Source organism: Lissotriton helveticus, chromosome 11 (assembly GCF_964261635.1).
Source record: "Lissotriton helveticus chromosome 11, aLisHel1.1, whole genome shotgun sequence".
In the NCBI taxonomy this organism is placed as follows: Eukaryota; Metazoa; Chordata; class Amphibia; order Caudata; family Salamandridae; genus Lissotriton; species Lissotriton helveticus.
The window spans coordinates 913,811,663-913,826,732 of NC_136072.1; the positions used below are offsets into that span (position 1 = coordinate 913,811,663).

At 50.0% G+C, this 15,070-nt stretch overlaps 1 protein-coding gene across 3 annotated transcripts in view; it reads left to right on the forward strand.

The window, feature by feature from the left end:
* Nucleotides 1-15,070, forward strand: part of EWSR1 (EWS RNA binding protein 1) — a 403,636-nt gene that overhangs the window by 217,159 nt on the left and 171,407 nt on the right. For all 3 annotated transcript variants that reach the window (XR_013602525.1, XM_078667174.1, XM_078667175.1), the window contains one exon: nucleotides 4,277-4,406. Coding sequence is in view for 2 of the 3 variants with exons in the window: in XM_078667174.1 (XP_078523300.1) it covers nucleotides 4,277-4,406 (130 nt within the window). In the remaining variant the exon portion in view is untranslated. The remainder of the gene's footprint in view (nucleotides 1-4,276; nucleotides 4,407-15,070) is intronic.

A 15,070-nucleotide genomic window follows, 5' to 3' on the forward strand; every position in this document is an offset into this window, starting at 1 on the left:
AATGTCGACGTATCCCTTGAGAAAATGACACCGCTAAATCTATGGGAGCCTTGCAGTCGCAAGCTCCCAGACGCTCCTTCCGTCGATCATCTTACAGAGTCCACACCAGAGGCTACTCCTCAGATAGCCCCTCCACTTCTTACAAGACCCCTACCCAATCCACCTTCACTAGAGGCTACCAGAGGTGGTTACAGGGGTAACAATAACAAAGGCAGAGGTCAAACTAACAACTCCCGCTCTGCCTCCACCCCTACCCAATGACTTCCCTCCACTTCCCCCACACTATTCCACTCCAGTCGTGGGAAGGCTGCAACAATTCCTTCCTGTCTAGACCAACATCACATCAGACAGGTGGGTACAACAAATAATTTGATCAGGTTACTGTCTCGAACGAACATCTACCCCCCCCAAACATACCACCCAAACAGCGTCCAATGTCGCAAGAACATTAGTTACTGCTAAATCTATACATACAATCGGACCACTTCCACATGGTTACACTCCAGCAGGTCCTTCCTCTTCTTTCACAAAACGACTTCCTTGCTACCATAGATCTCAAGGACGCCTATTTCCACACTCCCATTCACACTGCTCACAGAAAGTATCTAAGATTTGTAGTGGATGGTCCGCACTACCAATTCAAAGTACTCCCATTCGGAGTCCCAACAGCACCAAGAGTGTTTACCAAGTGCCTAGCGGTGGTGACCGCACACTTAAGACCACACATTCACCTCTTCCCATATCTCGACGACTGACTCATAAAAGCCAGCTCGTACAGCCAGTGTGTACAACACACTCACACCACTATCCAACTACTCCATGACCAGGGGTTCACGGTAAACCACACCAAGTGCCATCTGCAACCGTCCCACGTACAACCATACCTCGGTGCCTCAAACACCTCAACAGCGCTAGCTTATCCTTCTCCTGCCAGAATAGCAAACATGCAAGCTCTTCTAACAAAATTTCAACCGGAACACACTCTTCCTGCTCGAGTGTTCATTCAACTCATAGAGATGATAGCATCTTGCATATTCATAGTGCCTCATGTAAGACTCCAGATGCATTCTCTCAAGAGTGCTTAGCACGCCAATGGAACCAGGCTCAAGGTCAATTAACAGATCTAGTGTTGGTGGACGGTCTTACTCACCGCTCTCTGCAATGGTGGAACACCAAAAACCTTTACAAAGGGCGACCGCTCCTAGAGCCAGTTCCTCAAATAGTAATGACAACGGACGCATCGCTCTCCGGCTGGGGAGCTCACCTACTGCAACACACCATGCAGGGCAGGAGGACACCACAACAAAAGTTACTCCACATCAACCACCTGGAGTTACTAGCCATATTCCTAGCTTAAAAGTATTTCAAAAGCAAATATCTGGCAAGGCTGTCTTAGTCCGCACAGACAACATGACCGCCATGTACTACATACAAAAACAAGGCGGCGCACACTCCGCTAGCACATAGCGTATGGAGGTAGGCTATACCTCAGAACATTTTCCTCTTAGCCCAACATGTTCCAGGAGTACAAAACACCATAGCCAATCTGTTAAGCCATCAGACGCAAGAGATCCATGAGTGGGAACTTCATCCACAAGTTCTTCAACCGTTCTTACAGATGTGGGGACAACCTCAGATAGACCACTTTGCCACCCACAAACGCCAAATGCCCAAGCTTCGCCGTCAGATATCCACACCCAATGTCCAAAGGCAATGCGATTTGGATGAACTGGTCAGGCAGATTTGCGTACGCTTTTCTACCTCTCCCTCTCATTCCACTAGTGGTGCAGCAACATTCCTTAACTCTCATTCTAGTTGCTCCAAATTGGGCCAAACAACCGTGATACACCACCTTGCTGGAACTTTCAGTAGTACCGCACCAAAAGCTATACCGATCTCCACGCCTCATAACCTAGAACCATGGAGAGATCAGACACCCGGACCCAGCTCAGCTCAACCTTGCGATCTGGCTCCTGAAGTTCTAGAATTTGGTTACCTTAACCTTCCCCCTGACTGTATGAACATTATTAAAGAAGCTAGACGTCCCACCACTAGAGCATGCTATGCAGCTAAGTGATAACCTTTTGTAATATATTGTCATAACATCAATCCCCTAGATGTGTCTGTTCAGCACATCATAGGCTACTTATTACACCTCCAAAGATGTAACTTAGCCTACACACCTATTAGGCTGCATCTTGCTGCCATTGCAGCATGTCTACAAAATAGACCGCATCTATCACTTTTCAAAGTACCTGCCATTAAAGCCTTTATGGAAGGCCTCAAAAGAAGAATTCCTCCCAGAGCATCACCTACACCTGTGTGGAATTTAAACCTTGTTCTCACATGGCTAAAGGGACCTCCCTTTGAACCTTTACATGAATGTGAGCTACAGTTCTTAACATGGAAAGTTGCCTTCCTAGTAGCAATTACTTCTCTACGAAGAGTTAGTGAGCTACAAGCACTTCAAGAACCTTTTCTGCAGATGCAGCATAATAAGGCCTTTCTCTGAACTAATCCAAAATTCCTTCCTAAAGTAATTTCTCCCTTACACCTCAATCAATCTGTCGAGCTGCCTGTATTTTTCTCGCAGCCACAAACAGTCGCAGAAAGAGCTCTTCATACCTTAGATGTAAAAAAAAAAAGCATTGCTTTACTACATTCAAAGAACACAACCCTTTCGTAAGACCAAACAACTTTTTGTCTTTCTCACCACCACACAAGGGCAACCCCATATCAAAATCTGGAATAGCTAGGTGGATTGTCAAATGCATACAAATTTGCTACCACAAAGCTAAACGTACATTATCTGTCCCTCCTAAAGCCCACTCCACAAGAAAGATAGGGGCTTCAATGGCATTTTTAGGGAACATTCCCTTAGATGATAATCTGCAAAGCAGCTACATGGTCTAAACCGCACACATTCACAAAACACTATTGTGTAGATGTGCAAAGCTAACAAGCTACTGTGGGCCAGGCTGTACTCAAAACACTATTTCAAACTGCTGCAACAGATACTGGAGGTCGCCGCTAGGAGGGGGTACTGCTATACAATCTTTGCATAATGTGTAATCTGCAGCTCATGTGCCTCGAACGGAAAATGCCACTTACCAGTATGCATCTGTTCTTGGCATGTAGAGCTGCAGAGTTGCACCCACCCGCCTCCCCGGCTACCTTTATCTGTTCCAGTATTATCTTAATTAGATGCAGCTTATATGAGCATCCTACAAAGCTCCATCATTTCTCTGCTGGCGAAAAACAATTTAAGGATAGAGCCGATGACCATGCGCAATGTGATCAAAGGAGGAGTCGCCTATCTTGTGACTTCCAAAGACTTTTCAGGACAAAAACAAGTGCAAACATCCGGGCCCAACACTAGATGGCGATCTATGCATAGTGTGTAGCTAGGCAGCTCTACATGCCAAGAACAGATGCATACTGGTAAGTAGCATTTTCCTTTAAAAGGATCACAACACTTAAGTTGGTGTTGCACAAATGAGAATTATTTACTGAAACCAGATTTCAACACAGTCATTTGTGTGCAATATAGTTTCAGCAGTAAAACTATATCCATGTGCAAATTTAGAGTCCATTTTCAATGGTAAATGTGCCGTCTGTAAATGACCGTGCGCTACCACACATGCTTTAGGTACAAACTCATGTCCAATAAACCTAGGTAAGTCACGAAAGTTGGTCTTAATGAAAAAAAAATTGTTACGGATCTAACCAGTTTGGGACGCACTGCTATAGGTGTTTCTTGTCGTCTTTTGTGAGGTGCTGAATAGTATATGCTCAGTCTGACCTGAGGTGGCTCCTGAGGTTTGGTAATTTTCCGGAGTTTGAGTGAGGATTTAAAGTGAATGTACAAATAGCCATATTCCAAGGCTGTTTAAAAATTTCATTTTAAATATTTCTACCAAGGATTACTAAACTGACTGGGAAAATTCAAATTGCACCTGCATTGACATTATCCTAGAAAACTACATAAACAGGAAGTAACTTTTTGTAATAATTAAAACCTGATGTAAAACTAGACACCTTTCATATGTAGTCAAGGAACGCTTTGTTAGGAAACCAGCTCCTATTTTAAAATGCAAATTTGAATTAAGTTATGAATGCTTTTGATCTTGTAGGATTCAAAATCAATAAGAAAAATCGATGTGTAATCTCAAACGCTAACTAGTTACAGTAAAATCTATAGTTATGTGCAGGGTTTTCGTGGACTAACACAAAATGTATAAATGCATCAGACTCCTAATGTTATCTTTTTGGGCAGATAAACAAGAGAACCAGCCAGCCTATGGTGAACATATTTATGGACAAAGAGAGCGGCAAACCCAAGGGAGATGGATTGGTTTCATTTGAGGATTCAACCACTGCAAAGGCTGCTGTTGAGTGGTATGATGGTGAGTGTTATACCCATTATATGGTCCTGCTTGAAAGTGCAGATGTCCCCAGCCAATAGTTACTATCACTGTGGCGCCACCCGTGTGTTTGGTGCCAGGAGTACGTGTTTTGATCGGCAGAAGTTGTGTGCTTCCCCAAAAGTGTTTGCCTGTATTTTTCTCACAGCCACAAACAGTCGCAGAAAGAGCCCTTCATACCTTAGATGTCAAAAGAGCATTGCTTTACTACAATCAAAGAACACAACCCTTTCGTAAGAGCAAACAACTTTTTGTCTTTCTCACCACCACACAAGGGCAACCCCATATCAAAATCTGGAATAGCTAGGTGGATTGTCAAATGCATACAAATTTGCTACCACAAAGCTAAACGTACATTATGTGTCCCAGCTGGGATCATTTTGTTTTTGTATCCAACTGGCTAGGCTTGAATTTTCAGGGGCGCACACATGACATTGTAAGGCTGCAAAAGTGTCTTAACCAACTAGATCATTTATGGTCTTTCTTTCTCTGGCAGCAGCACCGGTGGGACGAGGGAAGTCATTAATATACATGGTTAAGATTTAGCTCGACAGCGCAACTGTTACCTGACCTTTTAACCTACACCAACATTCTTCTACATTTCTTTGTTTCCACACAAATACATATTAATTACCAAGAGATGATTTACTTGTAATACTTCACATAACCATACATCACTCCTGTAAAGCCAGAACTATTGGCATTTCCAATGCTTTTTGTTGTTTTGAACCTGTTGAGTCCGCATTAGAATGAAAGTTAAGCAAGTGGTGTATTGACAGCAGTCATGGGCATGATATGCAAAGAGTATGCTACTGTAATCTGCCTGCCTTTCTCTGGGTTGCCTTATATTTTCCTTCTGTGGATTGGACTAGAGCTGCTCCATATTTTAACAAACCTTCACAGGCCTCGAAAAATCCAAGATGGACCAAACCGCACAGAGGACACTATATGTGGAAGAGCCATGTTTTAATTTTTTTATCGGACCCGCGTGACTGCGGAAGGTCGTTTCAGTGTTATTCAGTCAGCCATATGAACTATCTCTCCCCCCCCCCCCCCCCCCCCTTCTCGCTCTATTGATTACTGGTAGTTTTACCCTTCCTTTCCATACAGTTCTCTTCCAGGGGATCCTCATCAATCAGGGAAAAAACAGCAAAGCATGTTTGAAAACTGTTTTGATGCTTAGCACAATCTCTCTGATAGGACTGAAAGCATTGACAGCTCCCAGGCTGCATTGCAGCAAACATTGCCTAAAAAGGCTGAAAACCTAACTCATAGCAACATAGAAATAAACTGACACCGTGCCTATAAGGCAGTCATGACCCCCAGTTTCCCATCATGCATCAGGGGTGACAGTTAGGTCAGTTGTTATTTCCGGCTCCTTCAGGAAGGACCATTGTAGGAAGGTAGATCCCTGACTATGGTTGCCCCCAACTTTTTGCCTGGTGTTTTGCTGGTTTTCTGACTTAGTTGACCTGGGACCCTGCTATTCAGGGCCCCAGGCCTACTGCTCTCTGTAAAATGGATTCCATGTACCTTAGGTACATATCTAAATTGGATACTGAGTCACCTTATCAGTCCCTGTACAGTGTACCTTAGGTACCCAGGGCATAGGTGTACCCAGGGCCTACCAGGGGCTGCAGCATGTATTATGCCACCCCTGGATTGACTAACTAAAACTGACACAACTGGCTGCACGACAGCTGGGGCAAGGTGGTGTACTCACCCTTTGCTTTAGATATAGTATACCTATATCTAACCCTAAAATGGACACACAGATCTCCTATCAGTCACTCCTATGGCAGGCCTTAACAATCCTGAAGGCAGAGTGCTTGGAATCGTGTGAGATGGTGCTCTGGCATGAGCTGAGCCTGTCTGCGGCTTTCGGGATCTATCCCTTAGCCGTTTCCATGATATCGCATACCATATACTCTTAAGTGCATTATAATCCTCGCGGTTATATGCCAACTCTGGTATCGCTTTATCAAAACATGTCGAGTAAGGTGTCATACGAATTGGAATACTAACCCCTCGCCAATTCTGGCGACGGGGTTAGCATTCCACCCTTCTAGAGGGACACGACATGTATGTAACCCCTAACCCCGGTTAAAGTCAAACAGAGCCTCAGCTCCACAAAATGGATGCTGCCACCGAGACACAAGTCTGCCCTCCTGCTGCTGGGAGTCCTCCCAGAGCAGGAGATAAGGACAAAGGGTTTCCTGCCAGGGGAGGTGCCAGCACCGTCCCAGACAGGATTTTGTGTATTGTAGGTAGGCAGGGCTTCAGAGGAAGGTGACTGCACGTGGCACCCCGGTGCTCACTGTGCATAGGCTGGCTTGAACCAGTTCCAGGGACACTCCAGACCCTGTGCTGGGGAAAAGCCCGCCAAGGAAGTGGGTGTAACCACCCCCCTCCTGGCCCCACCCCTAGGGCAGGACTTAGTCGCGTGCCAGCCCCCTTTTCCCAGATAAAGGTAGGGACTGGCCCCCTTCCAAATCAGATCATCTTTGGAATCAAGATACCACTTTCCACGAAAGGACTTCACGATTTCTTCTTCAAGATTCTCCCTTGTGGCTAAGGAGTAGTCACCCTGCATCCGCAGGCACCATCTAAGAACACTGCGGTCTGCTGCACGTCCTTCCTCCGGAATCCGACTGCCCAGCTCGACGAGACCCGGCTTCCCTGGCACCTCTGACCTCTACCCACCTCTACAGCACAGCTGAGAACCGTGGGTGCGACGAGACCTCGAGGGACCGGCCATCGCCAAGACTGCACGACTTCTGCACAGCAAGCCCACCGAGTAATTTCCTGGTGAGTGCTTTGGGGTCCGAGAAGCCCCCACCCTGAGCAGCTCCCGCACCGAAGAGCAGCCCCCCAGCATCTCCACGATCGGCGTGGGGCCCTTCTGCTTTTTGCTGCTCACCGCGTTGTTTGGCTACTAGCCCGCTGGCTTGTGGCCTTCCGAACGACGCCCGACGACAATACTGCTGCTAGTCTGGTTGCTCCAGACTGGCCCTTGCTTCCCTCCATCGGAGAAGTACCCTGGACCCTCCTGGTCCGGCTAAGACGCCATTTTAGGTCCACCGCGTGGGCCTTGCATTTGTCAAGACTTGTTGCCCAATCCTGGGTCCAGCGACGTCGACAGCAAGAACCTTCGTGGGACAGCTCGCACCTCCATCCTGGTCGCCGACAACGCCTCCTGGTCCGAGAGACTGCAGAGCCCAGCAGCGCCCACTCACCTGACTGCGGTGACTTCGCCCGGTGCCATCCTGGTGCCCACTTAATCACTGGCTAGTGATTCAAGAACTTGGTCCCCTCTGCTTTCAGGTTTTCTTCTTCCCTGATCCAGGCTTGGATCCATCGAACTTTTCTTCACTGGTCGCCTGCCAGCAACTTCCTTCTTCCAGGCTCCTGGTCCGGCACGAGGATTCCCGACGTCTTTTCGGACCTATGCAGCTGCAGCCCCTGGGCTAGGTAACTTCGGCATTTCGGTGCCCCAGCATAGCCTCACTATCCAAGGGTCAGGATCCACTGTCGTTTTCTTCCTACCAGGTCGGGTTCGCCCGTAAACACTAACTTTGTGAATTCTAGCTTCCATAGACTTTGTCCCGCATCCCGCGTGAGAGTGCACACTCTGCACCCGAGTTCCCTAGGCCTCCTGCTAGTAATCTAAAGGTTCAGTAGTCCAGTCCTAGCGATCCCAAAGCCTCTGAGAATCGTTACTTACCTGCTAGTAATTCGCATTCCACTTTTAGAGTATATGGTTTTTCGTGCCCCTCGGGCATTTGTGTATAACGTGCTAACTTAAGTATTTTCATAAGAGTTTTGTTGTGTGCTTAGCACCCTGTCCTCATAAAGAGTACAGGGTTGTTGTGATTCTAATAAATACATTGTTTATTTTCATAACACTTGTGTGGTGTCCTTTCACTGGGTGTTCAAGGGGTAATGTGATGGTAAAACAGCTGGCTTAACACGCCCTCTAGAGTCTTAGCCTTAGACTGCTCGTATCCATGCTACTAGGATAGCTGGTCTATAAGGTTGACTTACAACCAATCATCAATAAGGGTTGTTTGGACTGATATATAGTGATCACTAGAATAGTGAGCACTGCACATCAGGCCAACTTCTCACAACCATGGTTACACAGCTCCACTTCTTTATGATTGTTGTCAGAAATAATCTTCAGTTTTCAGGAAAATTTTTACTTAATTCGACGACTTTCATCCTCTGAATTAAGATTCGGTCTTTTTTTAACAGAATTTGGCGGGTTTTTTCGACTCAAAATGTCATCTCTTTTTGACCCCTGCCCTTCTTGTGGAAAAAAGGCCAGGTCAGACTCTCATGCAGTCGGTATTCTTTGTTTACCTAAGGACCATGTCCCCAAGACTTGCCCTCATTGCCAGTCTTTATCCAAAAGGACTCTGAAAGACCGAGAGAATCCGTCTTTATGGGCAGGCAGAAAATGATAAATCATCTTCCAGAGGCAGGTCACCGGTGAGGAAAGGCTCCAAGAGGGCCAAATCTTCTTTTAGAAGCAAGTTTCCTCGCTCTTCCACTTCAGCGTCGGGCTAGGCACTGAAAATTCTACCACCGGTGGGAATTATGTCCAAAAGAAGACCTTGGGCGGCGGGCTCGCTATCGAGAGAACACAGACATTCAGGTACGTCACTTCATGCACCGTCTGTCAAAGAATCGTTGTGAAAAAGTGGCTCTATATATACTGGACTAGAAGGAAGTACAGTGTGTATAGAGTCCACCAACCCCAGAGGTATAACAGAGGTTAATGTCTGAACTGACCTTCTGTAGTAGGGGATCTCTGTGTATAGTCATAATCTAGTGAATAGTCCCGCCCATGTGCGTGGACCCCGGAGCAATCAAAAATCTCTTAAAGTGTCGAAAAATGCAGAACTGCACAGACACTTAAGAGAGAATTAAAGACAGATAATGCACTGTCCAGTACTTCAACTAGAAATTCCACCAAAAATCCACAAAACAGCAAAGCCTGTCCAGATTTCCCTTGCTTTAGCAGCAAAAATCCTCTGGAATGATAGAGAGGAGGACCTGGACAGACAAGCCCCATAGGCTGCCATTATGTGGCTCAGAACAGGATACTGTGCCTTTAAGAGAACTTTCCAGAACTTCACAGTATCCCAGAATGCACTGCAGGTCCCTTTTACTTTCAGTTCTTTTTTCCGGCTCCTGCAAGCAGGACCCTGGAGCATTGAGCTCTCCCTTTTCAAGGGTTTATTGGTGATTTTTCACTATTTTCCATTTGAGTGCTTCTAAAGTACTTTAGTGCTTTTCTTGGTTTTTGCTCCTTTTTTATGTCAAATATGCCTGCATTATTTGACAAATGCCCGGAGTGCTCCAGGAAGAAGGCCAAATCAGATCACCATGAGGTGTGTATCCTCTGCCTTCCCTCTTCCCATGTCCCAGAGGTGTGTGTAATTTGTAAAGACTTCTCTGGCAGGACCCTGAAGGACAGAAAGAAGATCAGGCTTCAGGGCCTCGAGGAAAGAAGGCTTAAGGCGCAAGGTGGGTCTGGAGGGGCTTCTGCCTGTGCTGAGGCCTCTGGGGGGCTCCCCAGGGGCAGGAAGACCAGCAAGCGTCCCCATTCTCCGTCTGGGTCGATTGCACCGACTACGACGTCGAGAGGGATTACTACAGTCTGTTCCCCGTCTCCCCAGGGCTCTAGGTCGAAGCGACGTCGAAGGAATTGAACAGACCGCCGTCTAAGTCTCCTGTGACGATTTCGTCATCCTCGTCGCGACGTCGAAAGGCCCGGCGTCGGCGCTCGCCGTCGGCAAAAGGAGATCGTCGTCGAGGTTAACCTCGTAGTCAAGGAGTGGATTGCCGTCGAGGCGCAAGAGGTCGCCGTCGAGGAAGAGACGCTCGACGTCGAGGGACCGATGCTCGCCGTCGAGGGACCGACGCTCGCCGTCTGGTCGCCGTTCTTCGACGTCGAAGAGACGTGAAAAGAGGCCTGAGGCCATGGGAGGCTCGCAAACGTCCCAGGCTGGAAAGGAAGACTGATCACCGGGCTCGGTGTACTCCGAGGTGTATACTCCGTCGCATAGGCCAGTTACACCTCCGCCTCCATTGCCGAGGGGTCTCCCTCCGAGGGCTCCTACCCCTCCTCCTTTGCCTCCGCTTCCGCAAACCGAACCTCGACCTCAGGTGCCAGAAAGGCCACCTCCGGTTCCTCCGAGGTCGGTCTCATTGCCCAGGCTTCCGACCCCTCCCAAGGGGACTCCTAAGCCGAAGGCCCCGGCCAAACCTAAGACACCCACTCCGGTGGAACCGGCGGATCGACCGAGGCCTAGGAAGTCGCGATCACGCTTTGGTCGGAGAGGAAGATCGAGGAGTCGACGCAGATCCTCCACTAGATCTAGGCGTCACCATAGGAGGCGGGGATCCAGGTCCCGCACGGACTCCTCCAGGACACGATCCTATTCACCGACCTTGTCGGATTCCCCAGGGACAAGGGTGTCTCCAGTGGACGACATGAGCACGTTCCAGGAGGTTCTCCTGAGGGGGGGGGGGGGCTACAAAATTGGGCATCACGGTGACGGCTCCAACACCTACGACGTCCGTGATCTTTGAGTCACTTCACAAGAAGCATTTCTCACCCTCTGCTGCCATTAGTGCCAGGTTTGGTGGAACCTGCGGAGGAGCTGTTCCTAACGCCAGCGGTCGCTCCCTCCCGACTTCTGAAGAAGTACAGGGCCCCGGATTCGGACCCGGCTTTCCTGCGGATAGATCCGGTACCCGACTCCGTTATAGTGACGGCGGCCAGGAAGTTACACTCTACCTCCCCGTCCTCCACCGTGCCGCCCGATAAGGAAAGCCGATGGATCGACTCGGCTGGAAGGAAGGCTTGTGGGACTGCATCACGGCCATGAAAGCCTCCAGCAATTCGTCGTTGCTGGGGCGGTACGACCGTGCCCTGTGGGACTCCCTGCAACAGTTCACGGACCTTCTGCCACGAGACAAGAAGGAGGACTTCCAAGAGATCCTTAAGGAAGGGATGCTGGTTTCAAACCAGGTCATCAGCGCGGCTGCGGATATCTCTTTTGGCGGCCCATGGTTACTGTCATGGGATCAACCAGCGACGTCATGCTTGGCTCAGGCTCACGTCACTCAAGCCGGAGGCCCAGCAGCGGGTGGCCAATCTGCCTTTTTCCAGGGAAACCCTGTTTGGAAAACATGCCGATGAGGAGATGGCCCGCATGAAGGCGGAGGCAGAGACCCTGACGGCTGTGGGCTTGGAGAAGCCCAAAGATAAGAAGTCCTACCGACCGTTCCAGAGACGGTTCGGTGCACAGGGAAGAGGACGAGGGCAGTTTTCGGGACGGCAGCAGTTCCGGAGACCCTTCCAGAAGCGCCAGAAGGGTAGAGGTGGACAACAGTCCTCTACAGCGAACAAAGGCCCGGCCGGGTCTCGACCCTGAGCGGTTACTTCCCCTTCATCCGTTACCCGCTCCGGTGGGGGGAAGCGTTCAATTTTTTCTGGCAGAGTGGAGAAAAATTACTCAGGACCAGTGGGTGCTGAATATTGTTTGCAATGGATACAGTCTTTGGTTCACCAGCCCGCTGTAGGCGAGGGGGGTCTGCAATCCTATGGTCACCCCAGATTTTTGCTTTTTGCTTCACTGGTTTACGACTTTCCCTGGCTGTGGGCCTGCTAATCAGACCCACAGCCTAGCTGTTCTCGCTCTAAATTGACAACCATGTACCTTAGGTGCATTTACCAATTGGTACTGGGCCACCTTATCAGTCCCTGTACAGTATACCTTAGGTATCCAGGGCATAGGTGTACCCAGGGCCTACCAGGGGGCTGAAGCATGTATTATGCCACCCCTGGCTGGCCATCTAAACAGACTCAACTGGCTGCACGACAGCTGGGGCAAGGTGGTGTAATCACCCTTTGCTTTAGATATAGTTTTGCAGCGTGAATCTTTCTGGATTCACTATGCTGTGCATTATTCCGCGGTCTTGTGGTTGGGTCCGGATTCGTAGTCTTTTCTTTGTTTTTTTTTTTGTTTTTTTTCTCTTTGCCCAGGTGGGCGTCGGCGTCACACCCCCTTTTGGGTGTATTTCCGGTGACGTCGGCATGCTTCCTGCGGAAGCTCCCACTCTTGGGCGCCATCTTCAGATTCTTTTTTTCCGCGGTCGGGTCTGGATCGTTCCCGTTTGGGCTCCAGACATTTTTGGAGAAAGAAGAAAGAAAATACAGAAAAGACGAGGAGAAGTCATCTGAAGACTCCAGGGGACTTCACCGACGAAAGACAAGCAAAGATAAGGCGTTTTCCATCCAGATCTTCGACGACCGTCGACGAACACGCGACCAGAGAGCCCCTGGACGCTCGAGGATGGACAACACGCCGTTCAAGTTCTGCCGGAACTGCCACCACAAGTACGCGCAGAAAGACCAGCACCCGGTATGCAACCTTTGCCTACCGGTGGACCACGAAAGCGGAGACTGCAACGCCTGTTCCGCCTTCACCCCGAAGACCCTTCGTGTGAGAGAGAGGCAGAGGGTAGCACACGCCACCCTGCAGGGGAAGGCCCCGACCCCGTCGCTCTACGAGCTGGGGATGTCCTCCGAGGAAGAAGACAACGCTGCCGCCGAAGACGACTGCTACACGGTCGTAGAGACCGATTACACGAAGACTTCTGACAAGGTAGGAGACTCTTCGGCCCCCAAGAACCCGAGAGACTCTGAGTCTCGAAAAATCGAGGGCAAGACCCCGAAAGCGCCGACGCCAAAAAAGGCAGCGTCCGCGACTACTCCCAGGCCCAGCGGATCCTCAGAGAAGGAGTCCCCGGCGCCGAGAGCTGCTGATCAGCAGAAGACGTCGAAAATCGTCCCCGAAAAGGATCGATCGACGAGGGAGAAAGACCCGAAACTGTCGACGACGACCAGAGACCCGATATCCGGTTCGACGTCGAAAACTTCGACTCCGAGAGGCACGGCGACGAGCCATCCGTCGAAGAGACCGGCGGAACCATCCGACGCGGAACACGCGGCCGAGATGGAAAAGAAAAGAAGGCGCCTCGAGGCAGAGATGGAGAACTTCATGCAGCGGAAAAAAGATTTCGACGCAAGGATGAAGGCCTTCACGATCCCTCACAAGACCAAGCCACCAGTGCTGGAGGCGGTCGAGGAGGAAGAAGAGGAGGTCGCCGAAGTCACCGAGCAAGACCGGGACGTCGAGGTGTTCGACGACCAGGAGGAGTACGAGAATCCCCACGAGAGCTACGGCTATGGGGAGGAAGATGAGGGCAGGACAGACACAGAGTCGGCGCCCTATGACCTTCAGGATGTGGATTACATCGATGTCGAGACCGACAGCCCGGAGGAGGTGGTCGACACCTACCCCTCGAGGCCCTCGCCGCCGGACAACATCGGGGCCTACAACGCGGTGATACAATCTGCCGCAGCAGCTTTCAAGCTCAAGCTCGACGAAGAGAAGCAGAAAGCAGACTTTCTTCTGGAAACATTGCTCCCAACACAAACGAGGAGCCAGTTCCTCCCGATGCTCGAGAGCGTCTTGGCTCAGGGGAAGGAAGCTTTCAGGGAGCCCGCAACATGCAAGGCAGTGACTCCCAGAACTGAGAAGAAGTACAAGCATGCCGCGAAGGACCCGGCCTACATTCAGGGCACGGTCTCCGCAGACTCCATTATCACGGCCACAGCAAGGAGGAGGGCTAACGTACCCACTACCTCGGGCCCGCCACCGGATAAAGAGAGCAAAAGGATGGATCTGGTGGGCAGAATGATCGAACGGAATGCCGCGACCCACTGGCGCATGGCTAATTCCAACGCCCTGGTGAACAGACACATGTACCAAATCATGGAGGGACTGGGACAGTTGGTGAAGGACTTGCCCCAGGATGCCAAGCAGAAAGCCGAAAAGCTAATTGAAGAGGGGAAGAATGCTGCAAATTCTTGCCTTAAGACGGCTCTGGATGGGGCAGACACGGCCAGCAGGCTCATGATGATGGGCGTCACGGAAAGGAGACACGCCTGGCTCAGGATATCCGGTTTCAAACCGGAGGTGCAACACAGCATCCTGAACACCCCGTTCAACGGCAGTACGCTTTTCGGACAAACAGTTGATGAGCAACTCAGCCAACTTAAGAAGGATAACGAAACAGCAAGGTCCATGGGAGCATTGCAGTTCAGAGGGAACAAGAGGGGCACCCCGTCACGGAGGCCCGGCGGAAGAGGCGGAAACCAGCCAGGTACTTCACACCAGGCTTTCCAGCAAACGCACCAGGCAGACTCGCAGGGTCAGCAGGGCCATCAGAAACAGCCCTGGCAGTACCAACAAAGAGGCCAGTCCTTTCGAGGGAGAAATGGACGAGGACAAAATAGAAGAGGGGGCCAGCAGCCCACCTCCAAGTGACTTCGAAAAAATCCGTGTGCCCACCCACAAAAAAGATCCCAGGGGGCAGCACGTACAGATGGGTCAAGACAAACTAGACACCCACGACCACAGGACACCAGTGGGAGGGAGATTAAGATTCCACCTCCAGGAGTGGAGAGGAATCACATCAGACAAATGGATCCTCAACATTATCCAATTCGGATACTGCATAGAGTTGGAGGCGAGGCCAACAAGCAGAAAACCAAGAAGAAAGCC